Source organism: Apteryx rowi, unplaced genomic scaffold (genome assembly GCF_003343035.1).
Source record: "Apteryx rowi isolate R43461 unplaced genomic scaffold, aptRow1 scaffold_130, whole genome shotgun sequence".
Lineage (NCBI taxonomy): Eukaryota > Metazoa > Chordata > Aves > Apterygiformes > Apterygidae > Apteryx > Apteryx rowi.
Window position 1 is genome coordinate 1,040,583 of NW_020447531.1, and position 27,878 is coordinate 1,068,460.

The following is a 27,878-nucleotide window of genomic DNA, read 5'->3' on the forward strand; positions in this document are numbered from 1 at the left end:
GTCCAGCGAAGGGCTACAAAGATGATTAGGGGACTGGAGCATCTCTCTTATGAGGAAAGACTGAGAGAGCTGGGCCTGTTTAGCTTGGAGAAGAGAAGGCTGAGAGGAGATCTTATCAACATGTACAAGTATCTGAAGGGAGGGTGTCGAGAGGATGGGACCAGACTCTTTTCAGTGGTGCCGAGCGACAGGACGTGAGGTAATGGGCACAAACTGAAACACAGACAATTCCATCTGAACATGAGGAAATACTTTTTCACTGTGAGGGTGACAGAGCMCTGGAACAGGTTGCCCAGAGAGGTTGTGGAGTCTCCTTCTCTGGAGATATTCAAAACCCACCTGGACGCGATCCTGTGCCACGTGCTCTAGGTGACCCTGCTTGAGCAGGGGGGTTGGACTAGATGATCTGCAGAGGTCCCTTCCAACCTCAACCATTCTGTGATTCTGTGAAATAATATACATTTATGCATATCAAAAGCATGCCTACCATAAGCAGTACAATTGTCTTCAATAATTCATCAGTTTCAATGTGGGTTGGGGTTTTTTGGTAAATTGTGCAAAATCTAAAGCAGTATATACCTTTTACAATGGTAAGGAGGCATGATGTATTCTAGTTATGTTATCTTTGAAACCATATTGAAAACCATCCAGTGGATTATTACACTGGATTGTGTCTATGTGAGTAACAGAAAATTTGCAAAACTGCTATTATATATTTTCTTATTTATATTATGTTATCAAAGCCATATTGCTTATACATATAAGCTTTTCTTCAAAGTCAACATTAAAACGAATTAGAATAAAGAGAATGACCTTTTAAAACTGTAATATTTTAAGAAGAGGTTTGTATTTTTCTTTTACAATAATTTGAAATGGCTGTTTATCCTGATCATCTTAGAGTCATGGATGTGTATTTCAGTCTCATGTGTTCACTGCAGGGTGACTAACAATTACTAAACAACTATGTTCTAATTATTTTGACACAAAAGACACCTCCTTTTTTCCTAAAGGATAAACCTTTGTAAAATGAAGCACGTCATCTCAATCCTAGATCATCAGTTTTGTCATAATGAAATGCTGGTATCTTTATTATTCAGATTGAATATAACTTCAGATATCTCCAGTGTCCTCTGATGCTTAACAAGAAACGAAAGGATGATGAAGACATTTTCTATGAGCCGCTAACCACTTTAAATGTAAGTTCTTTATTTTGCTCTTACATCATTCCATGCTGTCTTGTTTGAGTTAACATCAAGAGTTTGGGATTCTTTCATCATAATATTTCTTCTCCAAATATTATAACTCTATAGAGTTATAGTATATTCGAATGACATACAGGGCAAAGTTCTTATAATCTAAATAATAAATAACATTTCTTTTAGGATTAGATAGAAATTCTTAGTTATTGAACAACTATTAATGTGTCAAGAGAACATACTGTATGTGCAGATAGCACATCAAAGAAAACCATACCTAGTCATTGTAGTGACCATATTTGGGAATATAAGGCAATGAAAAACTTGACAAAAGTGATTTTTTTGTGTTTCCAGCTTTTTTTCTTCATATGCTAATTGCAGAATACTTTCTGTGCCTAAAACAAATTTTGCTGTTCTTACACATGGTCAGTCTCTTCTCTTTAGCTCTGTCAGAACTCATTTAAAGAATAACGTCAGTGGCTTCATTTGATCACCTTTCTGAGCTTATTATTGGCAATTAGACTGGGTATGCTGTTTAATAATAAATAAATATATTCTAGTTAAATATAACTAGAAAAGTATGGTCATTTCTCATCTATAGCTCCCATCCTGAAAAATCTCATAATTATGATTCTTATTTTTTTGCAAAATATGGTATCTTTGTACAGTTATGGGTTTTTTTAAGTTTTAAAAACAGAGCATCAGGAGAAAAGGTAGATGCCTTGGTAGGCAGATAATAAGACAATCTAATAATAGCTTTGGGCCATAGTGCCTAAACAAAAGAATTTTGCAATATCTTGTACACATTGTACTTTTCATTAGGCTAATATTCAAATAAAGGAGATCGTCTAGCCTGTTTTGTAAGCACTTTGCTCAGCTAAATGAGTTAAGTTTGAGCCTTTTACTTTCTTGTTTTGTAGGCCATGGTACGCCACAATCGCATGGAGCTACTCAGTCATCCTGTATGTAAAGAATATTTGCTTATGAAATGGTAGGTGTATTTTAATGTATATAAAATATAATACTGCATGTCAGACTGAAGGTTGTTGTACTTGACAGCTTTCCACTAAAATACATATATTTTTAGTGTCAAGTTAAGCAAATGTCTTTTCCACATAACCATTCATAAGAATATTTAAAATATATTGATGACTATCATATTAAATACTGCTTAGAACTTCGTAATGACTGTTTGAGATTTACAGAGGAGATCACCGCTATGTTTGTTTCCACTTTTATTGCAAGAATATGTAATATAATCATTGAATTAAAAAGAAAATTAACAGTTTATCAGAACGGCTAGTATGCTTTTGTCCATGTACAACTTGATGTACACATTCATCACAAAACAGCATTTGAAGAAATGTTTATTTTCGTATAGCAGAAGCACTGTTTGCTATGAAATTGAAATCCATACTTTTCTAAATTTGTAAATTGTTAAAATGTTAACATTTTTACTTTCAAGGATGGCCTATGGGTTTCGAGCACATCTAATGAATTTAGGTATATATTCCCTTGGTCTCATCCCACTGACTCTTCTTGTCACCCACATACCGCCAGAAAGACCCTTGAATGGAACAGAAGTCTATGAAGCAAGACCATTAGAATATGAGGTACTGGGGTTTTGTATTAGTTACAATATGTTTAGGACTTTTATAGCAAGGGGCTGATTATTTAAATAATTTTCTAAAATTATTTAATTATTTATGATTTAGCAACTGCAGGAATAAAATTGAAGTGTGTGTTTTTATACATTCAGCAACAATTTCTGTAGATAAAAATTTTCAGTGCTCATTTCTTGTTTTTAATCTCTTTTCTGAAAATTTCACTTCTGGAGAGGGTAAAACTGCAAGTACTGCTGTTTTTTGTACCTGTGATTACAACTCATACATAGTGTTACACTCCTGTGTCCAGTTGAAGAATGGGAGAGTTACAGAGCTCTGTCTCCAAGAGGCATGAAGTAGTGTGTTCTGAGAAGAGAGCCTATGTTGTTAGCCCTGAAACTGTAATGTACTGGTGTTAATGGTGAGAAGTTAGTTGAGGTGAATTTTTCAAATTCTCCATTTCAAATAAGTGATTATATCACTAAAGCCAAGGATTTTGGAAAAAAGGCAAGGAAGATATTTTATAGTTCTTTTGGGGGAAAAAAGACATACAACTGAAATAGGAACTCAAAAAGGATTTGCTAGTAATTTCATAGTAATATGAAATAAGATAAACTCTAAGAATATGAAAAGGTCATGTGGGTAGCCTGATATATGAAAATGTCTGGAGAACCACATACCGAGCCCAGAACAGTACCTACAGGATTCTCCAAGATTCAGAAGACAGAAGGACTGGCAGAATTGGAAGAATTCATGCTCCACTAACTCATCTTCCTGATGGAAGACAGGAGAATGAGAAGAGCTGCAGAAAACAGACAGAGATATGACTCGAGACTGATGCAGGCTGTTGAATCATCAGAGGCTAGATGGAAGAAGCACATTTGGAAGAAGGAGTGCAGTGCTTGGCTGAGGAATGATGATGCCAGCTAGTGGAGAAGCAGTGAACAGAACAACAGCCATGAAGGTGCTGCCTGAGAGATTAAAACAAGAAAACTCATTTGTATGCAATGTCATAGAGTGGAGGAGATGGTGTCCTAAGGACCCAGTAACGGGAATAGAATGGGGAATTCCATCTCTTTAGGGAGCACAGCATTACAGAATATTTGTACTGTCCTCTTACCCCGGTTTAAAGAGGGACACCACAATGGGGCAGATCCTGATGTGTGTTGCAGCATCACTGAAAAGTAAGTGCTGTGAATTTGTGGTCTGCCTGTGAATTAACCAGCCCCTCAGATGGGAAATTAGCTCTACAGTTTATTTAGTAAAGATGAAATTCACCATTGTTATATGTGCCTGTATTAGGCATTTCACAACATATAAGTCTTCGCCTATATTGTTTGTAAAGAAACATCAAAGGGAGCAGCCAGTTAAGGGTGCCAGGACTTCAATTTAGGTGCAAAGGTGCACAAGAGGTACCTTCCAAAGACTTCTGTTGCCATTGCTGATACTGCAATATGGTAGTGAAATTAGGGACTACAGATTTTGTCCTTGCATTCATCTAGTGTCAAAACACTGAAAAAGTGGCATAAATACTGCAACTTCAGTTCCCAAACTAGAATGACAGTAAAAAGGAAGCAGCACAGCAACTGTTTATCATGGGAATGCTGAACATTTCATATTTGGTTTGAATTACTTAAAAACAATGCACATGGCATGGATTTTGCTATAAATGTTAGTAGAACAGAATTCAGATAGCAATGAGAAGTTTATTTCAAGCAAGCTAACAGATAATCTTAACTTAAGATAATGTGTGGCAATATAATGTGTATGAAGTAGGTAGAGCTTAAATAAAGATTGTTCATTTACAGATTTCTAAATTTTTTTTTTGGTCTGTGATTTGTGTTTCAGGATTCATATTTCACAAGGGTGTGTATGTGTTTAGTTTTAATTATGAGTTTACTGGGAATCTGCAAAGAAATATTTCAGCTCATTCAGCAGGTAAATATATATAGAAATAGATTTATAACACATTATTCAGAGAGCGTGCTTGTGTAGTAGTTTTTATGATATTGAAATGCCTCAGATTTTTCTGTAATTGAACTGCAAATACCAATTTGTTATTACATATAAGATTAAAAGTGAGAAGAGGATGTAAATAATATTAAATTCAGTCTGTTAGTGATGCATGACTTGTAAGTATGCATCTGTTTCTCTTAAATCCTAGAAATTGAAATATTTGTTGGATTACTCCAATCTGCTGGACTGGACAATTTATACTACAAGCATAATTTTTGTGTCTTCTTTATTTATTAATACACCAGCTCATTTGCAATGGGAATGTGGAGCAATTGCTGTATACTTGTCTTGGATGAACTTCTTGCTTTACCTTCAACGGTAACAAATATTTACATACTTTGCAATAACATACTTTTATTATTTTCAGATGCTCTACACATACTAGAGGTTGACTGATCAAGTGTGTTAGCCCTACTTCTGCTTCTAACTATACAAGTTTGCAGATTAGAACCTTGGAGGGTTTTTTTTMTGATGAACTATAAGCTAGAATTTAGTGTTTTTCACGTTGAGAATCACAAAGCATATTATGGCAACTAAAGAAATAACATATATTTTTGTGTTATGTAAGCAAAGCCAACATTATATGTTTTTAGCAAGTGTTTCATTGTACAGAGTTTCTCTTTAAAAAAACACAAAAAAGCCAATCAACCCAAAATAAAAATAAATACTACCACTGAAAAGGAAATGAATTAGGAGAAATAAAAGGAAGACTTTGTTGTTATGTATGATGCCTAGAACAAGGTAATGTCTCTTATAATTTTGTAGATTAAGTGGTAAACCCCAGTTTTCTACATCCCCACTGTCCTGATAAGGAAGTGTGATGGGTGAAATTATTTACTTGATTTATATAAGGTTTGTTTATTGTCATTAATGGTCTTAATGCTATCACTGGTACAATAGTGTCTTGAGAGTCTTGAGGACTTTAGGAGATTTGGGAGGGTGGAATAATGGTGTGGCTGTAGCGTTTTAGACTAATAAAACATGTTTGTGCCTCAGTGGGAGTGCCTTGCACAAAGATGAAATACATTTGATCAGAAAGAGGTTTGAAGCTGTTCAGAGTTTAAGGATGACTGTATGCAATAACACTGCCTATTGCCCTTCTGAATCTTACTGCCTATATCACCCCATTAGATTAGCAGACAAACACAGCATTTGCTGGGTAATTTCAAGAGCATTTTGCTGTAGTTGTGATGTTTAAAGCCATAGTCAGGACAAGGTTTGTAAGCAGAGGTAATGCCATGAAGAGGTAGTATCTTTATGCCAAACGTTGTCCTGCCTATGTCTGACTTTGGATGACTAATGAATGGGCTTGGTAGCTCTCCTTTGACGTGTTCTGTGGGCAAAATGGGGGTTGAACCTTAACCATAAAAAATAAGTTTCAGATTGTTCATCCTTCCTTCCTTTACTAGATAAAATGCTTTCCTTCCCTCAGCATTGATTGTAGATCTTCACAGGTTCTCTACACACCATTTTTCTAACTCGATGAGACTGCCTCTTCTGGAAGCAACCTGTAGCTCCATTGGCTTCAGTGGAGTTTTGCCTAATATATACCAGCATAGGAGATTAGGCCTGTTTTACCTCCAGCTTGATCTTTTCAGCCTCACACATAATATTTCAGGGAGAAAACCCTATGGAGGGATTTTCTCATTTGCTACTGTTATAGCATAAAACAGTCATCTGGTCCCTGAATTTGGCAGAGGACATAAATTCCCAACTTCATATTTGGGGAAAAGGAGCTTAATCTGCTTTATGACAACTCATGTTCCAAGATCTGGTTTATGTTTAAGCCAAGACTAGGAGAGGCTTGCCAGAGGACAGACTTGTTGGAAGTACAGGTGACTTAAAACTCTGCTATACTCCTCTTCCTGAACAGTGATTTTTTTTGTTTGTTTGTTTTCTGTACTTTGTAGTGGCATGTTATCAAATGCAAGTCAGAGTTCCTAAAAAGAAAAATCTTATAAATCAGTCTGGCTGATGCATCCCAATGCCAGTTGTCCTTTGTTTTGGTTACTAATTTGCATTTAAAAGCATCAAAAATGGAATAATTTCCTAATATTATTATTCTGAGTACAGCAGTTGTTGTACTGTATTGTACTGTCTGTGACTATGGACAGAATAAAAGTTGTCCATGAAAAATAATATCTCTGACAAGTACTGTTTTAGTGTATTAAAATATGAGATCCCTCAGTTTAAGTGTGCGATAAGTAAGACTATTTGCATTTTTTTTGGACATGAAATTACAAAATGTCAGACCATCTCAGAATGCCTCAGAGAGACAAAATGTCTGTTATCACACATGAAAATCAGGATTACTTACTGTCTTATGTATGTAATTGTAAGAGACTCTTACTTCAATATTTAATTTTGGTTATCTTTCACGTTCAATTATTTCCTAGATTTGAAAATTATGGCATCTACGTTGTGATGTTCTGGGAAATCTTGAGGACTTTGATTCGGATTGCTGTTGTTTTCTTTTTCCTGATACTGGCCTTTGGACTTAGCTTCTTTGTCCTTTTGGGTTCACAGGTTAGTTGCATGACATAGTTAATTTTTTCTAATTATAGATATTACCCTTTAATCAAGAATCTCAAAGGAGAGGTTATTTACAAATCTTGTAGTTCTGCTTTTTTCTTGATTTTTTTTTTCCTTCTTTTTGCAGCAAACATATAGCACACCTCTGCTCTCTGTAATGAAGACGTTTGCGATGATGCTGGGAGACATTAATTATCATGATGCATTCCTTGATCCGTTACTAAGCAGTGAATTGCCATATCCATTTCTAAGTTACACAGTTCTCATTATCTTTACCTTACTTATTCCAATCCTTCTTATGAACTTGCTAGTAAGTAAACTACTTATTAATATATAAAAGTGGTTATGCACAGGTTTATACACAGTATTAGTATATAGAATAGCTTAATGCACATTTGTGACATTTGTTAATTAACAAATTAATATTTTCAGTAAGTTATTTAAATTTCGCTTTCCTTTGGCTCATTTTTCTTCCTCTCTACTGTTCTAAGTATTTTTCCATAGTTAACTGTTGCAGACTTAATCTTGTATACCTTTAGGGAATAACTGATGGAATTTGTTCAGCTGCAAGGGAAGGCATCCAAGAAAGTCTTCCCTGCTTTCTGTGTGCATCTCTACAGTAGACAGGAATATGGCCCTCTTTCTCTCTGTCAGAGAGGAGAAAAAGATTGTTTTAGGTTAATGGAAAGGTGCACAAAAAGCAGAAGAAAGTATTTTTATTCTTTCCTGAGGCACAGTCCCTCTGATGTCTCCTGCATCACTCTGGCTTTCTTCTGTCCCTAGAAGAAACGGGAGACCTGTGACTTTGCAGGACTCTGGAGTGATTTTGAACCATCATTTTCTAACTTTGCTCTAACTTCATGTCAGAGAAAGACCCAAACCTCCCTTGCCCTGGTTTCTGCAGGAAGAAAATCCATTGTTGAATTGGAGCTGCCATATTTTGTTATGAGATGCTGATAGAAGCAATTGGGAAACCATGCCTTTGAGAGGTTCTTTGGTAAATTTCTGCCCCGCAGTCTAGACAAAGCCTCAGTTCTTTAACCGTTCACTGTATTTTGTCATCAGACCCTAGCACTGACAATGACAAAAAAGCAAAGACCCAGATCTTTGTTGTACAGAATAAATCTATCATCAGCAGTGTTGTTAAAAACAAAGAAATGAGGCTGAAGTGAATCCAAAGAATCAGAAAATTCACTAATAGAGAAAAAGGGGAAAAATATATAATTCATCTTCATCCACATTCCCTTGAACAGCAATTTTGGTAGGAAATTAGGTTTTTATGAGCTGGGCAATGAAAACCAAACAATTCAGGTTTTTTAGGATCTGTAGTGTTGCCCTGATCCTATTCCATCTGAGATCAACATACATTTTACTCTTAACATAACAGCAGTAATGAAGAACCGTAAAGAACGGATGTTATTTTTGACAGCTGTTTAAGATAACTCTTTAATGAATTAAGAATAGACAGATAGATAGTTGGCAATAAAAAAAACTTACTAGGTTTCTTGATACAGATTTTTCAATATGCAAAGAAGAGAAATGTTTCCAGATTCAAGTGAAACAAAACAAATTTAACTTGAGTCATTTTGGATTCAAAAGTGAATGAGAAATACAATTAAAATCACAGACTTTGAAAAAAATAGTTAGTATAATATTTCTTTGATCTTGTTATGTATTTTTAGATAGGTTTGGCTGTTGGGGACATAGCTGAAGTGCAGAAATACGCAGCACTCAAAAGGATTGCAATGCAGGTAAGTAGCATACCATAGGAGCGACAGCTGTAGGAAGTAGATATTACTGTTTGAACACCATTCAGATAATTAGCTAATTTAACATTAACATCATAACCTACTTAACATAGTTCTTAACATCTCTGTAAAACAGATTGGCGAACATGGTCTTCCTATTCTAAATCTCATTTTCAGTCATGTGAGTCACTTAAAGGAATTATTTTTAATAAGCAAATGCATTTTTAAGGAACTTTGAAGAGTCAGCTCAGTGAATTTAAGTTATCCCCAAAACAGAATCTCAAAAGCAGTTAATATAATGTTTGAAATAGGAGGGTTGCCTTTTAAGGAGAGAATTTAGGCAGTGGGAAGAATATCAAAGTGCATAGAAATCAGAAGGACACCAAATTCATTGCAATATACTGGAGGCTCACCTTGGTCTGTGTACTGAGGAGACACTCTGTAATGCCAAGGATAACTAAGGAACTTAGGGTCATATTTCTAAATGTATTTAGATACCTAAAGTTGCATATAGATGTCTAACAGTATTTCTGTTGAAACCAGAAAAATTTAGTAACCTATATACTTTTGAAAACTATGTGCATCTTAGATATTTTCAAATTAGCTTTTGCAAATGTAGTCTTTATGGCTTACATACTTAGGGCTAGGGCCAGTAACATGACTTCATAGAGTTTTCATTTTAAGAAACTATAAATTTGCAATATAGTTTTGACAAGTTTTTATTTCCATGTGAATTGTATATCAAGCTTGACTTTTCACRACTGGAAGTACACAAAATACACAGCTGTTAAATAAAAAATAAAGATTACTTCTCATCAACATAGTTTGAGAAATCTGTCCGTATAATACCTTGAAGTTCTGCTTAAAGTCTGTATTGTGGGAAGAACTGGCCGTTTGTAAAATGGATGCAGGGAGTGGCTTTGCATATGTTCCCTGATGGCTCTGGTTTTTCTAGGAAGTTTCAGTGCCTACCTAGTACCTGAGCAGAAAGGAGAGATGTATGCAGAGACAGAATGCCCAAGGACAACACTGGCTCAGAAATAACTTCTCTTGGTTGATAGTCACATAATTTAAAATTGTGTGTTGAGCTGGCTTAGTTCAAGCATATTTAAAGGATGCCCTTTTAGCATAAAACTGCCTCCCAAGAGGTATTTTTTTGGCTAGAGATACAAATGACTAAAGCAGAGGTATAAGGGCAATTCTTGAAACAGTTAATGTTTTTCACCTGTTTAGGTATTTCCTGGCCAACAAAATGTTCAGGAAAAACTATGTCTTCCAACATCAGACAGTACTATGAAATCTTTACTAAGCATGAGACCTTTCATAGGTTTGACAGGATTATGGTTGTCTGAAATAAGCTTGTATTTTGTATCTTGTTTTTTTAACGTAGTTGATGTATCTTCTCAGTATTTCTGTAGCAATTTGAGAATGAATGGAAAGGTAGCATCACCTGAACAAGTGTGTTATATATGAGTGCCTTTTCTACCCTTGGGAAAACTGTTCTCACAGGCTTTCCATAGGCGTCTTAATTTCTGCAGGCTCTCTTATAACCTAGTGAAAGGACATAGCACAATTAAAGATAGAATGGTCACTCTCTTTCCCATTATTAATTGATTTCAAATTCTGTGGATATTATGTGGATATGATAACATTATGGACTGAACATTTCTGCCCTGTAATTCCATGCTGCAACCTACAGTATACTAAACAGATATTCAAGCCATTATATAAGAGCTAACTCTCTTTTGGAATCAGTTTAGTTATAAGACTACATACCTATATGGAATAATTATCCCTGCTAAGAAACTCCCTACTGCTGTGATGAGAGAATGTATCATGTCTGAGCTGGATTGTTCAAACATTATTCCATGGTTTGCAGTGTAGATATCCTCTGAGACTTGAAATCTAGTAATAGAGTTTGAATGTAGTGACATGATGGTTATTTTCACAGGATAATGTGTTTTTATCCAAAGAGAATATATCTCACTCTAAATGGAAAATATGTTTAGGTCAATCTGCACACAAACTTAGAGAAGAAGCTACCATTTTGGTTCTTAAGTCGGGTGGACCAGGAATCAATCACCGTATATCCCAACAGGCCAAGATACTGTGGATTTATGGTAAGATGGGAAATCTTAGACCAAGGAATTTTTAATAAAATGTAATATGGTAGACTTATGTTTTGTACACACTCAGATTGCTAGTGTTAGTCAAAATCAATCATAAACTGACATCGGTGGAAACGTGATTAGACATTGAACTATTTTCTGTGAAAATGATAAATCAGTTTCAGTGCAGCATGATTTGTTCAGGTATACTTAGTGTGTGAGTTTTCAGTGATCTGTGCTTTTATTAGGAGGCCTAAGCTAAAAAAGTTACTCAGATTGAACATGTAATTACTGCTTTTTGGCATTTGTTCTGTTATTTGTTTACTTTTCGTTTTAACTCTTGTTGGTAGACTGAATTTTCTGGTTAAACACATTTTGCAAAGGAAATCTTTAATACAGTAAAAATAACTTTATAACAGAAACTGCTTTCAACTTTAACACCAGAATGGAGACTGTTACCATTCACCTATTTGGGATTTTTAATCTCTTGTCAAACTATAATATCTGATTTCAATTTGGTTCACCATGTTTCATTTAGAGTGTGTTTCAGTATTGCTTTGGCTGTGAGGACTCTGCCACAGATGCACAGAGCACGGATACAACTTTAGAATTGGAAGTTCTGAAGCAGAAGTACAGGTATTCATTGCGTTATTTTATTACTGTACTAATAAGTAGAGCCAGTATTGCAAAGATATTCCTATTTAACAACAGTGTTGTAAGACTCTGTATTGTACATAAAAAGTAAAATTAAATGTACCTATAGCCGTTAAATAAGCTCTATCACTACAGTAACTTAGTACTTGATATTCTGTAATGTATTTCGAAATACTTGTGTGGTTTTTATACCAAGGCAGAAAAAGAGTGTGGGCTTATTTACTCGTTAAAGTGAACTAAACTAAATGAGAAAAGGCACTTTTATTTCAGAATTAGAGGTGTTCATATGGAGCTGTTCAAGACTTATTTTAAACTTACAGTTAATGTAATTCCAATTGGTTTGCAAATATACACAATCTGTAATTGACTTTCCGGTGATCAGATGGGGAAATCTGCTTCAGACTGATTTCCCAAAATTGGACTGCTGGCCTGACAAACAAATCACCTGTTTCCCAAAGTCTTGGAAGGAATTATCTGCACTTATTTTCCTTACTCATTGATATATCCATAGGAATAGTTTCAGAAATATTTTATTATATTGCCAGTATATTTGAATTGTTGGAGTTCAAAACCGAAGTGACAATCAGCCCTGAGCGTATACTCATTTTTTTGCCTTGTATGAATGCTAGCTAGTTGCTGAAATATTTTAATTCTTATGCTTTTCACATATTTTAAAATATATTTACTTGTTTGTTAACTACATAAGATTAAACTGTACTTTATAGCGAACCTTTTCAGTAGCTATAAATGTTCTCATGCTACAATTTTGCTAGATGAGACATTCTGAAAAGCAGATTTTGAAAAAGCCTTGATAATTTCATGAAGACAGTTGCTGGAGACATTTCCCACTTCTTTAATTGTTTCTTAAAAGGTAACAAAAAGAGTACCTATATTGTCTTCTGTAGGCCTGATGCTAACTCTTTATTTATATGAATTACAAATATTCTCCACAGAATATTCTTTATTAGCAGAGAAGTGAAGCTGATGACAGTCAGGTGTTTTGCATCTGTAATTTTAATAACTAAAATGTCCTTTGAAACAAAATGACAAAGCCTGCTATATGCATATTTTTTCTTTTGTTTTAGGCTCAAAGATATTTCAACACTATTGGAAAAGCAGCACGACCTCATTAAACTGATTATACAAAAAATGGAGATAGTGTCGGAGGCTGAGGATGAAGACAGCAATGATTTATTTCAGCACAAGTTTAGGAAAAGGCAGTTAGAACACAGGAATAGTAAATGGGATACAGTATTAAAAGCTGTTAAAACAAATGTGCCTAACCCAAGCACAGAAAAGAACAATAGCTTCTTCTAGACATGGGTATGACATCATGTTGTATTATCATTTTGTCTTATTTTGTTTTGTTTTAGGGTCACTTCTCCTATTGTATGTTCATATGTTAATGTGATACATCATGTGTTCAAGTATAGAAATAGGGCCTGATCCAAAAAAAGGATGTAGGTGTCCAAAACAGTATTTAAGCAGACTGAAGATGCCTGCATCCAAAACTGTGATCCTAAAAATGGCTGCCTAATCATGAAAGTGCCTAACTCACCAGATGCCAACCTTGCTGTCCTGACAGTTCCGTAGGCTTCTGTCTAAATCTGTTCTGGATTTGGCCCTAACACTTCTAGTTATGTATTTAATTATGTTGTTTTCTGTTAAAAATATTTTTATCAGAAATTCAAACTCTAATTCATCTAGTATTCTGACCTTTGAGAGAGCCAACAGGTTTTATATAGCGTTAAGAAAAAGTGAGAAACTAAGCTGACAGGCTGCTTTGGGAGTTTTGCTGAGTAAGGACTGCAGGATCAGGCCTGAAAGGTAATAAATAAATAAAAGACTGAGAAAAGGTAATGTTAATGGAAGGACCATTTTCTTGTGTGGATAACTACATGCAATTCCTGGAGGGGTTGTTTGGACTAGCATGCGTATAGCAATGATAGAATGACATGCTAATGTTAAGTCATTTACAGCTTACTCTTCCTTATACTGCTGCTGTGTTTTTGGCCTTCCTAATATCCTAAGAACTGACCTTGCTGCTTTAATCTGCACTTTGGTTCTGCTATTTATTTACTGGGTATTCAGTGCATTATGTAGTATACAGTAATATATGAAATGTAGAAATAAACATGAATTAAACAGTGTTTAAGTACCTGAGTATATCTGTTTTAAAAATAGTGCTAATAAAATAATAATGACTATACGTGGTTGTAATGTTCTGTGGTCTGCCTTTGAATTCAGACTTTTTCTTTGAGCACTTAATATACTTTAATTCTTCATGTAAAGAACAGCCATGATTCCTTTTTAGTTAAAAGTAAAGTTATTCACACAACACAGAACTTGTCCAGTCCTCACAAAACACATGAAGATGCACTGTTGATTTGTGCGACTTGTGCTTCAAAATTGCTGTGAAAGACATTGTGTTCAGTGGGGAAGGTGCTGTCTCATTCGATTACTTTATCCCAGTTTGGTTTTTTTTTAATCCTTGCCTGGTAAAATAAGGTAGAGAAAGAAGCAGGTTATCATTGTTTTTTTGTTTTTTTCTTTTTGTATTGTACTGCACTTACTAAGGTGAACAGCTGCTTAATATCTACTGTCAGAGGCATCTGTAGAGATTCAGGAGGTCTTTGGAGTTTGTTTCTCTTCACTAACAAGATTCATCAATATCTTTGAATTCTGTGGCATAAATCTACACCAATTATAACTGAAGATGTTTGCTGTTAAATCTGAAGTTCTACTCTGGTTTCACCGCCAAAAAACTGAATAGGCATTTTGCATTAAAATGTGACTGGATAAAATTAGTCTTGAATAGGCTAAAGCAGAAACTAAGTACTTGGCTGTTCCATGCAGACAGTAAGATGGGACATGGACATTAGCATTGCTGTATGACTGTGTCCAAAGATGTATTCAAGGGAGCCTTGCAGTCTTCCTCCTGAAGTCTGCCTCCTAACCACCTTCTGACTGTGCTGTTGAGATCTGGCATGTCCCATCCTCACATGCCCAAGTGGAAAGAAATCTGGTGCATAGATAGTGAAGCATAAACAGTGTGCTCCAGCATTTTCTGGACAGCTGGGGAATGAGGAAACTGGGATAAAGCATGCTGCGGCTGCCCTGCAGTCTGCAGAGGGAGCAGCTGTGTGCTACGGGTCAGGGTCAAGTCTCGTATGAGTGAAACGGAGAGCAAGATGGTAAGCAGAGTTAGAATGAAGAAAATAAAATCTGAACTACTGTTCAGATTACTGAAGAAGTAATTACTTCGAATTACTGAAGAACTACTAAAGAAGTAAAGTCTGAATTACTCATCTAAATTGCTCTGTGGCCTCTAAACTCAAGTATATTTCTGTGAAAAAGCTACTCAGGTTTTCTGCGCTACAGCACATCTGCAGCTCCCTCTCTCAGTGGAAATAGGGATGCCCAGGATCTCAAGGCCAAATTTGAAAAACGCAGGTCTTAATTCTTAAAGCCAGAAAAGTCATTTGAAATTCCTGACAATCTATACAATTAACACTAGATGGCAGTGAATGATAACATTTTTTGATAAGTAAATTGAGCCTTAAATGCCTAGTTTTAAGTGGACAGGAACAACAGCATGGTTACAACTGAAGCAAAGTAGTCATCATTTGCAGTTTTAAGGCTTGAGCCTCTCAAGCCTCTTTAAGCAGAACTGAGGCATTTATACTCAGAAGCCTCTTGAGATAGGGACTTAACCTTTTCTGAGCTTTTAACTTACAATTTGAGAAATATTTTCTATTTTTTGTTCTTAAGCTTAGCTGCTTTCATTCATTTAGCAGCTTCATTATGGTGGAAAGTATGGATAAGCATATCCATCCAGCCTTCCCACATACACATCCAAAGCTGACCATAAAGCCATGCATAGTCTGGCTGCATCGAGGACCATTTGATGGTGATTGTTAGCAAATTCCCGGATCTCCAAGTGGTTTGGTTATATTTTATTTTATTTACTGTGACTTAACTATATCAAGTTCACAGCCTGTTGAAATTCATAGCAACTGCTCTTCTACAAATCAGAGTGACCACACAGCCTGGAAATCCAGTGTGATCCTAAATCCTAATACTGGCTCATGATTAGGAAAGAAATGCACATCATGGCATACACAAGTGATTTTGGTAATGCAAGCTTTTCTGACATAAGAAACTCCACAGAGTGTCACAGTACTATTTAAAAAGGTGAACATATCCATTTAATCGATTAAATCATTCACACTTTTATAATGTAACAGCCATTATTTAAGTTGATCTGTAGTATTTTTAAGTGTCTGGGTTTTAAGAAAATTTACCAAATATATGTTGTTTATTTGGATACTTTGCACACAAATAGGTTGTTGAATAGGCATTAAGATCTATCAGTGCATTATTTTAGGCATTTTCTCCTGGTACACGCTCGCAGGCTGCCAAGGCCATCAAGAGAGGCTGGCAGAAAAATGATCATTTCTGTTCTGGTGACAGTAAGGCTATACAAACCAAGGGTAGTGGGAAGGTTTTTTGTGGTTRGGTTATCCAGGCTGCCTGTTAATTCTGTCATCTCAGGGTGCATGCAGAGCAGAACCAAAATTGTCCATTCCTGAAAGAAAAAACAGGTTTAAGAAAGATGTTTAAGGTAACAGGCATTAAAGATGCAGATTTAGTGCCTGGCCTTGAAGCTTCATGAAGGAACATTTCTCAACAGATATAGAAATAACAGTGGATAGATAACATTTTAACTAAACACTAGTATGCTAATGCGCAAACTAAGGAAAACAATTTTGGTTAACAGTTTTTACACAGAAAGACAGAAGGGGGTTTTTTTTAATTAGCTAATATCAATGTCTGATTGGATATTTAACTTTCTATGAAAATCCTCAGGCTGTGATTATTTAATTGCCATGTGATACTTAGAAATACCTAATAGAGTCTGAGAAGCATAGAACCTAAGAAACAATGCATATATTATCATTAGGAACACAAATCCCAGTTATTTAAAAATTGTGTAGACTGAGGTGAAGACACTGGGCCATTTCATTGATCACTAATCCTGTTGGATATGTCCATACTTAGTAAATGAGTGTGTCATCATGTGAATTTTTAAAATAGCAAATAGGAATTAATACAGATAAATTCAACTGAAATTAATTCTGTAGCTATGAATATAATCTTGTCTACTAACTGTGACTGGCGTGTTTATCTGTACCCAGTCTTTATCACCCACTTCATTTTAGCAAGTATAAATACTCAGTGCTAACAGGATCTGTAACATATACTTTCACGTGTATGTAATTCTTCCTTTACTTCACTGTTTTCTATTCAAATTATTCTTCATATGTTCACAGTTTAAGTACCCTAGCAATCTTTCCTAAAATACCCAAGATAACAAAAGTGTTTCAGTGACTTCACTGTAGCTAACTGAAGAGGAAGTTAAACCATGCGTAGTATAATCAATACTGTAATTAWTAATCTACGTGGAACAGAATAGAAAGCAGAATATACGTAAATACCACCTACTCTCCATTCAGGATACAAAGAGCTCTGTAGGCATATGTTGTTATCATTTCTGATTAATACATCCTCCTCTCTCTCTCGACTGTGTATCCAATATTTCTGATCATGAAGGTAAATATTCTAGCTCATTTCCTGCTGCTCAGCAGCCTTGGCAATGTTTTCCTCCTCAAAGCAAGCAACAAAATGGGTCAGGCTATGGCCTTACCTCCTTCCACCAAAACCAGGACAGGGATATGCTGAATATCTTTGTCAATGTCCAGAGTGTCCCCAAAAAAGTCCTTGCTGGGACAGAGGGGTTGTGTCTCTGCATGTGTGACACAGGAAGGTCAGAGTTTAAGGCAAGAGATGCTTGCTGTTACTGTATGATTTGACTGTCAGAAACAAGCTGGGGTTCCTCTATGGGGAAAATTTCTGGGAGAGTCAGATAGCAATCAGTCTGCTGTCTGTGCAATATTAGCAACAAAGCAGAGGTTGCTGAAACCCAAAGTCCAGAGGTCTGGCTTCCTAGTGAATGCATCAGACATTTGCTAAGAATGGCAGATTAGCAAAATACTTTTCCCAGGTGAATTAAAATCAGCTGGAACAATAAAATGCTTCCTTATGCGAAAACCTGAAGTGCTGTAATTTGAAATAGGCTAGGGTGAGACTGTTTTAGGACATGCAAGCATAATAGGTAAGAAATATCCTGCTTCAGACTGAATTGTGTATATAGGTGTATCCTTTATATAATCTAGTGCTACTGGAACAAATACAGAGCCACACTACAAGCAAACTACAGTCCTTTTTTTGACTTTCATTTTGTCCCTGAAGAAATGCTCAGTCTTGCATTCTCCTTACTCTATTGTGCAGCGCCATTTTCTTACCTTTAACATACTGCAAATGAAGCTTTTTGGAATGTTTCAAAGTCAAATGTTGCCCTTTCTGAGCTGCAGACAGTACCTGCTATATGGAAAACTGGTTTACAGATAAGTAGAGGAACAGAAGAGCAGAGAAGGAAAAAACTCCTGAAATCAGCCAGTAAAGATTTAAAAACCTCAGGGGCTACATGCATTAAGGAAGAATCTGTGTGAACAAAGTGATGGTCATCCTAAATGTTTGGTTTTTCTTTTGTAAGATGAAATCTCATAAGCAGAGTGCACAGTTAGAGAAAGAACAGGAGGTGAGCGAGCATTCTTAATCCTTATTGACAATCCAAGAAAAAAAAACAGAACCAAAATTTTCCTTTAGATTAATGCCCTCTTACACCACGCTGTCTGTGTAAGGAATCATTTAGGCTGCAACATAGAATACATCAATTGTAAGACCTCTTTATGTCGATAGACTGATAGAGGGGGTCTTACTGTGAATGGGAATGAGGTCCACGTTATCCATAAAGAATGGAGAAGGAGAGGAACATAGCAAACCTCACCCTGGAAAGTTGCTGAAAGCAGGACAGTGTTTTTGAGATTTCCTTTTGAAATGAATGAGAAACTAAAAAAGATTGCAAAGGATATGAGACTGCTGAAATCGTTGATTCTTAAAAGTAGCATTTTCGGAGCAGTACAAAGATACTTCAGCTGGGTGGTGCCAAGCTATAAATCAGCGCTAGCTCATGAAGTGCAAGAGTGTCCTCTGCACCATATTTCTTGTTCAAAGGTTGGTCTGTGCACAGGCAACTCAAGCATGTCTGAACCCGTTATGTAAATGTGTTGGCATCCTTATAGTTTAGGAAGGAAAGAATCAGTAAATCCAACAAAGATGGTGTCACACTAATCAAGAGAGAAGGTGCTTCAGATACTTAAACAAGAAGCTCAAGTGGAGAGAAATCTCAGCAAAGAAAAGAAATCAAGATGGCAAGTAATGTATGTGATGGAAAGTAATGCATTTTAGGTTATATGGTTAGGAATCACAGCTTCGAAAGCAGGGCAAAGCTATTCATTTCAGAAATGAGTAATAGCTACTCATTTTGTTAATATTCATTAATAAATATTCATTAATAAAATTCATTAATTCATTAATAATTGTTAATAATATTTGTTTAACCAGAGAGATGATTTCAGTCTAAAATCAATCAGTAGCAGGAAGCTGAGGACTGACAAGAACAGAAAGTTCAAACAGGCTACTAACCTGGAAAAAAATGGAGAGAACCTGGGAGTGACCCACACATTAGTATAACCACTCTAAAAAGGACTGAGAGCCCCAAGACTTCATTAACCCAGTCCGAGTACCACAGTGTTTTCAAAGAAATGTCAAATTCAGCTGCATTCAACCATATGAAATCTAGAACAGGGAGAGTTAATATCATTTAAACTTTTAAAACCAGAAAGCATGTTTCTCAGCTCAGTCTTAACAATAATTCCTGGATCTAGCACTGCCCACTGGAACGGTTCAAGGAGGAAGGGTGGACACAGTGCTGAGATAGGTCGGCATAATGGACTTCAGAATAATTTCATCGCTTGAGTTGATTTACTTTCTGCAGATTTTAATTTTAACATTTACCAGCATACTTTCCCGGTGTCTGTGAGAATTATAGTTGTACTAAATGAGTGAAAGTAGAAATTATCATTGGAATTGCTACTGTGTCATGAGGAAAGGAGCTTGTGTATTTCAAAGGATTTTATCTACCTCATTTCAGCTTGAAGCTTGTGTCCACATCTGTGTATGAAGTATTAAAGTATAACAGCTTCACTCTAATGAGGTGAATGGGTCCTCAGGGCAAGGGGTAGCGACATTTTCCTAGTCTGAAATGGTTTGTATAAAAATAGATAGTGTTTGAGAGTGAAGGAAATATTTTGCATTAGTAAGAATAAGGTGCTGTTGTTTAACACTCAATCAAAGGGCTATTTCAGGTACTTTAATGGACGAACTGTAACTTTTGTTGGGTTTTGTCTTTTGGGGACTTTCTGGTTAGAAAATGTAAGTTTGCCTTTTTTTAACTCTTGATTTCCTGATTTTCCACTTTGGGGTATATATAACTATTACATCCCAGAGAATATAAGATTGTTCACCAGAGTTGTGGCCTTTTCTTCTTTTTTTGTGTGTACTTTTTAAAAAAGATTTTTTTGATGTCCTTAAAGGTGCTACTTGCACTCTCCAACTCTACAGTCATTGGCAAAGTCACTCTACTCATTGGCAAAGGTTTTGCTGGCCTTCATGGGCACTACGCATGGTTTGCGTAGCAGTCCTCTTGGCCTTGCACCATCTCACTTCTCTGCTTATCCCATGCATCCCAATTTTTTTTCATCAGCCAAGCTCCCTGTCAGGCAGTTTGGGATATAAGGTGTGGGCTGGTCCTCTCAGCTATGAGCCTCCAAACACTGCTTTGACACTCCGGCAGCAATCTCTCAGGACTGTTCATCACTGACCCCTGCACCATGCTTTGAGCCTCTTCTCCCACTGCATCTGCTGTGGGAACACCTGTTCCAGCTGCCTTCAGCACCCACTAGGTCTCTGCTGAGCTACAAGAATAAATATAGTTAAACAGGCTGGGTAACTCCTTTAAGCACCCAAACTGCTTCCAAGCAAGGCTTACCAACAGAATTCAATTGAGTCATCAGAGAAGAAGAAGCTGGGAAGTAGAGCAATCTTGCGATCTAGAACTTCAGTCTGCTCCAGTAGGATCATGCCCTCACATATGCATGACGATGACAGCATTATAGTATTTTGGATCTCTCATATTACCACTCCACTGTGGTAATAAATGCAGGAAAGAAATCACCTTGCTTTTGAAATATGTCAGCATCTCTCTTCTATGTCACCATGGAAGCAAAGTGTCCAGTTTTATACATGGAACCTATATACAAGATTCCTCCTGTAAAAATAAGTTACTAGAAGAGACAATCTGTGTTTGTGTGTTTAAGAAGGATCTTCCTGGGAATGCAATGAAGAGTAACCAAAGAAAATAAATTTCGTCTAGTCAAAAACATCATTGTTATCCTTCAGCAGAGGCTCATTTCTCACATTTGCTAAGTCACATGGGACTTGTATCACTTAAAGAAATAAAAGATAAGACGTGGGTATGCTGTTCCGTCATCCTAACAAGCTAAGAATAAAAGTCATTGCTTCGCAAATTTGCTATCAGGCCAAAACTGGTTTTGTTATCACCATGGTCAACCTCTGCCAAAAGTAGAGCAGTAATGAGTTGCATCCACTGCTCTCCAGCACATGAGCTTGTAATACAGCTGCTAAATGTTGATATGAAATATAGATTTTGTGTAGAAAGGAAAATGCATTGAGGATTGAGTGTGGCCTTGCCTGTCTGCAAGGGCATTTTATTCACAGTGAAGGTGTAGTTTATTTATTGTCAAGTTAAGTACTGTGCTAATAGTTAAAGAGTTTTGTCTATCGTCTGGCCAGGAGGTGGCTTTGTCTGGCTTTGGCCACAAAACAGCTTTTCTAAAGCGAGGAAGAGGCAATTACTTATTCTTCGGGAAAAGAGTCAACACTGATACTTGAGAATCAGTAAGCACTGAGGTCATGAATTACAAGAAATCCATAGTGGACAGTATGTGTCAAATTAAATGGTCTTGAACAAAACGGATACCTAAAGGCAAGTTGGTTCTCAGAGTAATACTGCTCTATTCAGCAGAAGCAACATCCTAGTTTGACAGAGTTACCTAAGGATGGGATCCTTGCTCTGCACTGTCCAAGCATCCAGCTTACAAGAATTTGCCTCTCTGTTTCATTTACATAAAAAGCGAGCTAGCTTACTATCTGGAGGAGACAGAGGCAGCCTCTTCCAGCTAAACAAAAGTATAGGTTACTGTAAGCATGCTTTTATTTCTGAACATCTGACTGTAGTAATACACAGCACACAATGTCTTTGTTTTTACTCTCATATATATATATATATAACATAAAAATATATCTATACATATGAAAATAGATGGCTGGCATTTAATCCATATATTCATATTCAATCCATAAACTGGGTGAAAGTGTGCCCACCATCCCAACGCAAGAGTAGAGGTAGTTGACAGGCAGAGGGATACTTCTCCCCATCTCCTGTGAGCTGCACAGTACAGGTTGGAGTCTGGTACTCAGAGAGTCCATCTGGGAGAGATACCTCCCCTTGCTAAATTTTAACCAGGTTGTTCTTGACACCTAGCAAATGACTGAGGAGAGAGCTTGAATCTCAGCAGTCTCTAGTAAGTTTGTAAGAGACGCTCTGAGCATGCTTGCCTCATTTGGTTTTGAGAAGATTCTTACATACTTTTCTAGGATTACCATTTAAAACCCAGGTCTCATAGAAATCTGTGGTCTAAGTTTGGACACTGACTATTTCTCCCTTATAAAAGCTAGCTGATATTCCTGTAAAAAGTGCACTGTTTTGGTAAGATGTTTCACACACAAAGGAAAAGATAGGGAGTTCTGCATGACCATAGCCTTTAGCTTCAACAAACTTTGCTAATTAATAGAACCGGACTGATTTCGTTTCATTACAGTTTGTTCCCTAGCTAGTTACAATAGCACTTTCCGAGCATGTAAAAAGAACTCTGTTACTTCATATTTCTTTATTAATATATTAAACTAGGTAATAGCTTTCCCTGCTCTCTTTATTCCTTCATCTGAGGCAAACAAACAGTATTTTGCTTTGAAAGCTTCTCTGGTATTCTATAACATAAGCAACTAACAACTGGGGGTGTAAAACTCATGCTACAATTATATCAGCTTATATTTAACCTCCTAGAGGAAGACAGGGTTGGTCTAGTGGAAGGGCTGAAAGAAATCCAGTGGTTGTGCTGCTACAACCAAAGAAAAACAGTTGGAGAAATAAAAGGAAGACTTTCCTTCAGAAGCTTGTTGCAGGCAGGTAAGGTGGAAACATGGATTGCTAAACACTCAAAATGTGTCCTAGAAAGTGAAGGCGACTGCCAGAATACATCTTTGTTGTCTCTGAGTCGCAGCATCAGCTGTGGTCTGAAATTGGGAACCCGTCCCATGACTTGGTGGTTCCCCAAACATGAGTCCTTCCTTTATAGTGAACCTGGACATGGTTTTCCTCCAGATCCCACCTGCCTAAGCATCAGATAATGTGGACCCGTGATGTCTTCTCTTCCGGAAACTGACTGGTTTGATGTCACCACAGGGACAGGTCAGACACGATGTGGCTCAGCAAAAAGCCACCCCCTTCAGTGCACCTTCCTGCACAGGGCACGTCTGAGGCTTCCCCTGAGACGTATAAGCTGGGTTTCTCCAGAGAGCACCAGCAAGTGAGTATGCACTGGTAAGATAACTGTTTTCTTAAATGTATAACCCATAGATGTGGCCAGAGAGACCAAGAAATATCAATGAGGAGCGGTGAACACAAGACAAGAAGGAAGTGTTTTTAATTAAAAAGGGTCCAATGTAAATATAAAGCATAACTGACCCAAACTAGGGACTGTAGGTAATTATGACAAAACCTAAAAAGAGGGGAGACAACTGAAAGGTGCTATACTGCGGATAGCTCAGAGGATACTTGTGGTGTCAGGGCTTGGGACAGCAATCTTTGCAATGGTATAAAGCTTCTTCGGTGCCGACTGCTGGAATAAAAGGCAAGAGGTGCTGAGGAAATTAAGGATGGAGCCAATAATTGTCCATAACAAGGACTGTGAGTCACCAAGGAGCTTTGTTTTCCAGCACAGTCATAAAAGCATCATCCACTTTTCTGAATAAACACAGCAATACACAAATTATTCCTGAGGAACTCATAAAACATGTATTAATGACTCCAGAGATAAACAATAGAATTCTAACTCTAGAAACATATTTTCTGTTTTAAAAGTCTGCTTTTTAATCTTCTGCCTACAATCCTACTTTACAAAATAGCCTTTAAATAAAGACCAAATGACTAGTAATGGGCTTACTCTTGAATTACAAAATCAAGTAATAATACATTTCTAGGCCTGTGGATTTCTTTCCTCTTAGGCTTTACAAACAGTTAAAATGTCTAGCAAAAGAGAAATAAGAGGGGCTGAAGAAAATAAAAATAAACATCACTTAAGCTAGGATATTTTGTTTATTTTTTAATGTATCTAAATAGTTAGGGTCATGGAGGGCAAAATACTTCATTGAGACTAAAGCAAAAATAAAGCAGAGTTGGTTATTCTTAGATTCAGTAATCACAATTCATTTGTGTCATCACAAAACCTGATATGTCTTAATCTATGCATTTGAACAGCACCGCATTAGAGAACAGTAAATAATAAACCTGGTTATTCTGACCTCTGTGATGAATCCGCTATTGGTTTCCATGAGACTTCAGTTTCATCCAAAAATAAAGTATGTTGATTATTGATTATTCTTGATTATTTCTCACTTGCTGTTGGGAAGTATGCCACACTGGCTGGATGAGGCTCTGGAGCCCTAACCCAGCTCAGTTAATCTGCTTTGAGCCCTCTCCCGTGTTCTCCTGGTCCAGCAATTCACCTTTATTTCCACAAAGGGGGATATACTGCTGCTCTGTTGTTTTATTCAAATGGAATGAAATAACCTGAGGCTGGTTTATTTCAGATACTCCATTTTGGGGTTATCAAAGGTGGCTTTTGCTGTGAATTTTCTCTGCTTTCCTGCCACATTCACCCTTCACAACACCTAGTTATCAACCTCATCTGCAATGAGATAGATTGTTTGCAAGTGATTACACAAGCACTAAGAAAATAAAAGATCAAATGAAGTGTTAGTGGGTAGCTGAATATTGCCAGTAAGATATCTGTCATGGTTTTGCAAAGACTAAAAATGGTTGTCAGAAAAGTTTGCTAGCTTTCTGCCCCTTTCATCTCTACTGCTTCTGGCTGCAAAATCACAGATCTTTCTGCACTCAGTCAGCACAGCTAATTGAAAAACATGATTCTTTTGGTCAAAAGCTATTTGCTTTGCAACAACGTTCTGTTAGTGCCTATCAGGTACTTGCAAAGGATTGCCTACATTCACAGTGGTTTTGCAACTTTACATTCAGATTTAGACTTTAGATAAAATACTTTAAGATAAAAGAGTTTAGAAAATGCTTGATGTGCCTACTGAGTGCCAGGAACTCTATATGTTTGGGCCAGACGTAGGAGAGAAGAGTCTCACATAAAAGGCCTGGGTCATCCAATGGAGCAGGGCACAGTCCTGGTCCCTGGCTGGGGACACAGATGGGCAGTGGGACTTAGTTCAGGTCTGGTATTGCAAGACTCATATAACTCTGGAAACACCTGGAAGATTCATGTGAACCTCCCAGCAAATTATGCCAATTTTCAGCACATATGTGTCTGAACTCACTCTAAGGAGAATCACCAAGACCTTTTACCCTACACTATCTAATTCTGCACTGAGCACATTCTTAAATGAAGGAACAGCAAACTTTTACTTCTATCAAAGCTTGAGTAGAAGGTATGGTCCCTTTGCTGTTTGAATTATAGCCTCTTTTCTGTTTACTGCTACATTAGCTAGTGCCAGGACCTCCATGCTAGCACAGCACTTGTTTCTTGTTTATTATCAGCAAGGTCATTTTTCCAGGGAAGCAGTTACAATTGATCCTGGATATGGCAGCACTGCTATTGTCATGAGGGGTCTCCATCCAATGCGATCACCCTGCTATCTATAATTTAAACTGGTTGGGCTTTTTCTTGGGAGCCACTGGGAGAGTAGGTAGCCCAGTTTGATCACCCCTGGCAGAAAGCATGCAGCTGTGAAACACAACTAGTGCTGCAGGGGAGCCCCCAAGGCATCCCAGACACCACTCTAGGGGTGCCCTCAGCAGAGCAGTGGCCAGGAAAGCGAAACAACAGGCGCTGTAACACAACTTATATATTCGAAGATAAAAATAACCTCCAAAATAATGTTGGCCCAGGTGGTTACCCTAATGATCTGGGAAACCTTTAACTTGCTACAGAAACTGAACTTTTACCAACTATTTGGCTTTTGCTGGTTGAGTAGCTTGTGTTCATACCCCCAATATGTTTATAAGGTGAAGTATATGTATTATTGTGGTATCATTAGCAAGTTACAAAAATAGAAAGGTTTCCAAGAGTACCTACTACACCAGAACGAGCAAAGCAAAGCAAAGCAATGACTGGCAAGAAATGTGTAACAGGTGGCATAAGTACTGTAATGTGTGTGGTCTTTCACAAATTGAAGCCATATGATGTTTTCTAAAGGCTTTCAGAGTCACAGAGCCTTGTGGATGCCCTTGCTGTAATATCTCATCATGTTTGCACTTTACGGCCATTTGTAACACAGCAGAGCTGCCCTGGGAGTGGAAGGAGAGTGTAGCTGCTTTCAAAGCAGCTGCTTACCATTCATCCCCTACTCATATTTTGCTATTAAGTGAGCTAATTAATAGCTTCACAGAAGTTACTGCAACATAACCACCATGACAGCAAGTCCTGCAGCTTGTCGAAAGCAAAGGAAAGATTCATATTTACTTCAGAGAGCTTTAAATTAGATTCCAGGTGTGCTTTGACATATGCAGCAACTTGAAGAAATTCAGGGATAGTCAATATACCAAGGACAGACTAAAGGAAAGCAACTCCACATCAGTAAAGATAGAAGGATGGAAGACAGTAGCCTGCTTTTCCTATCTCATAAATTAATTTATGTCAGTACAGAATAAGGATTAACTTGTTTCTCTGATATTCTGACATTTGTATGACTGCAGTAACATAAAATTGCCAGGGTAAGCTCCTTCTTGGCCATACTTTCTCATAGACATGAGTTGGTTCCTACCTCCTCTAACCTGAAATACCCCATCTTCCACTCACCCCTAGCACAAAGCAGTCACAACACCGAGCAAACTCGTGTCAGGACGAAATCCAACCCAAAGATGTGAAGCACCAGGTAATTGCTACAATTAGCATTGCTGAGGTATAGACTTCAGCTGAGCTGCTTCTGACTGTCTCAGTCACATGAATCGTTGCTCAGATCGAAACCAGGATCATCAGCCAGAGCAGTCTAAAGTGCTGTAAGTGAATAGCCCTCACCTCTTGTTTGAAACATTTGAAGAGGAAGCAGGAGCAATCTGGCTTTCCATCAGAAACAAGACCAAAGGAAGGCAGGGAAAATCCAAAGCTGTGAATCACACTGCACATGTTGGCCTCCTTCGTGTTAGCTGCCAGAATTTGCACTCACAGCAAATCATGCAATAGTTGTAATTTACAGATGTTTTGGATGAACAGCTTTAAACTGTCCTGTCAAGGCTGTGCCTTTGGTTTGGCATAAGGAGTCCAGACTGGGACCTAACTCAGAACTGCTAGAAAGTGCCACATCCCGGTATGAAGCAGTGATTCCTATGGAGAGCCTCGTTATATTCATAGAAAACTTCAGATTTTAATGTTCACACTGACAGTTAAATCAGGCTTCAGGGAACTCAATTTATCCTTCTTGCAGAAATAATAGGGTAAAATAGGCAACTAACTGATTATACATACTTTTTTACTTTATAGACCATTAGCTGGACTGTTAGCTGTCCTCTGACCCCTGTTTCATTAGTACCTAACTCTTTGAAGGGTGTTTACTAATTTTACAATCCAACCCTTAATAAATTGACCTCTCTTTCATAAATTTCGCCTAATCACA

The 27,878-nt window shown here is 37.1% G+C and overlaps 1 protein-coding gene across 1 annotated transcript in view; it reads left to right on the forward strand.

Moving 5' to 3' along the window:
- TRPA1 (transient receptor potential cation channel subfamily A member 1) overlaps positions 1 to 13,377 on the forward strand; it is a 36,893-nt gene extending 23,516 nt beyond the window's left edge. The window contains 11 exon segments of the mRNA XM_026056290.1: positions 1,098 to 1,196; positions 2,117 to 2,187; positions 2,662 to 2,809; positions 4,649 to 4,738; positions 4,965 to 5,134; positions 7,213 to 7,342; positions 7,476 to 7,658; positions 9,031 to 9,099; positions 11,106 to 11,216; positions 11,743 to 11,840; positions 12,944 to 13,377. Of these exon segments, the coding sequence (XP_025912075.1) occupies positions 1,098 to 1,196; positions 2,117 to 2,187; positions 2,662 to 2,809; positions 4,649 to 4,738; positions 4,965 to 5,134; positions 7,213 to 7,342; positions 7,476 to 7,658; positions 9,031 to 9,099; positions 11,106 to 11,216; positions 11,743 to 11,840; positions 12,944 to 13,175 (1,401 nt within the window). The 3' untranslated portion in view covers positions 13,176 to 13,377.
- The last annotated feature ends 14,501 nt before the right edge of the window (positions 13,378 to 27,878 follow it).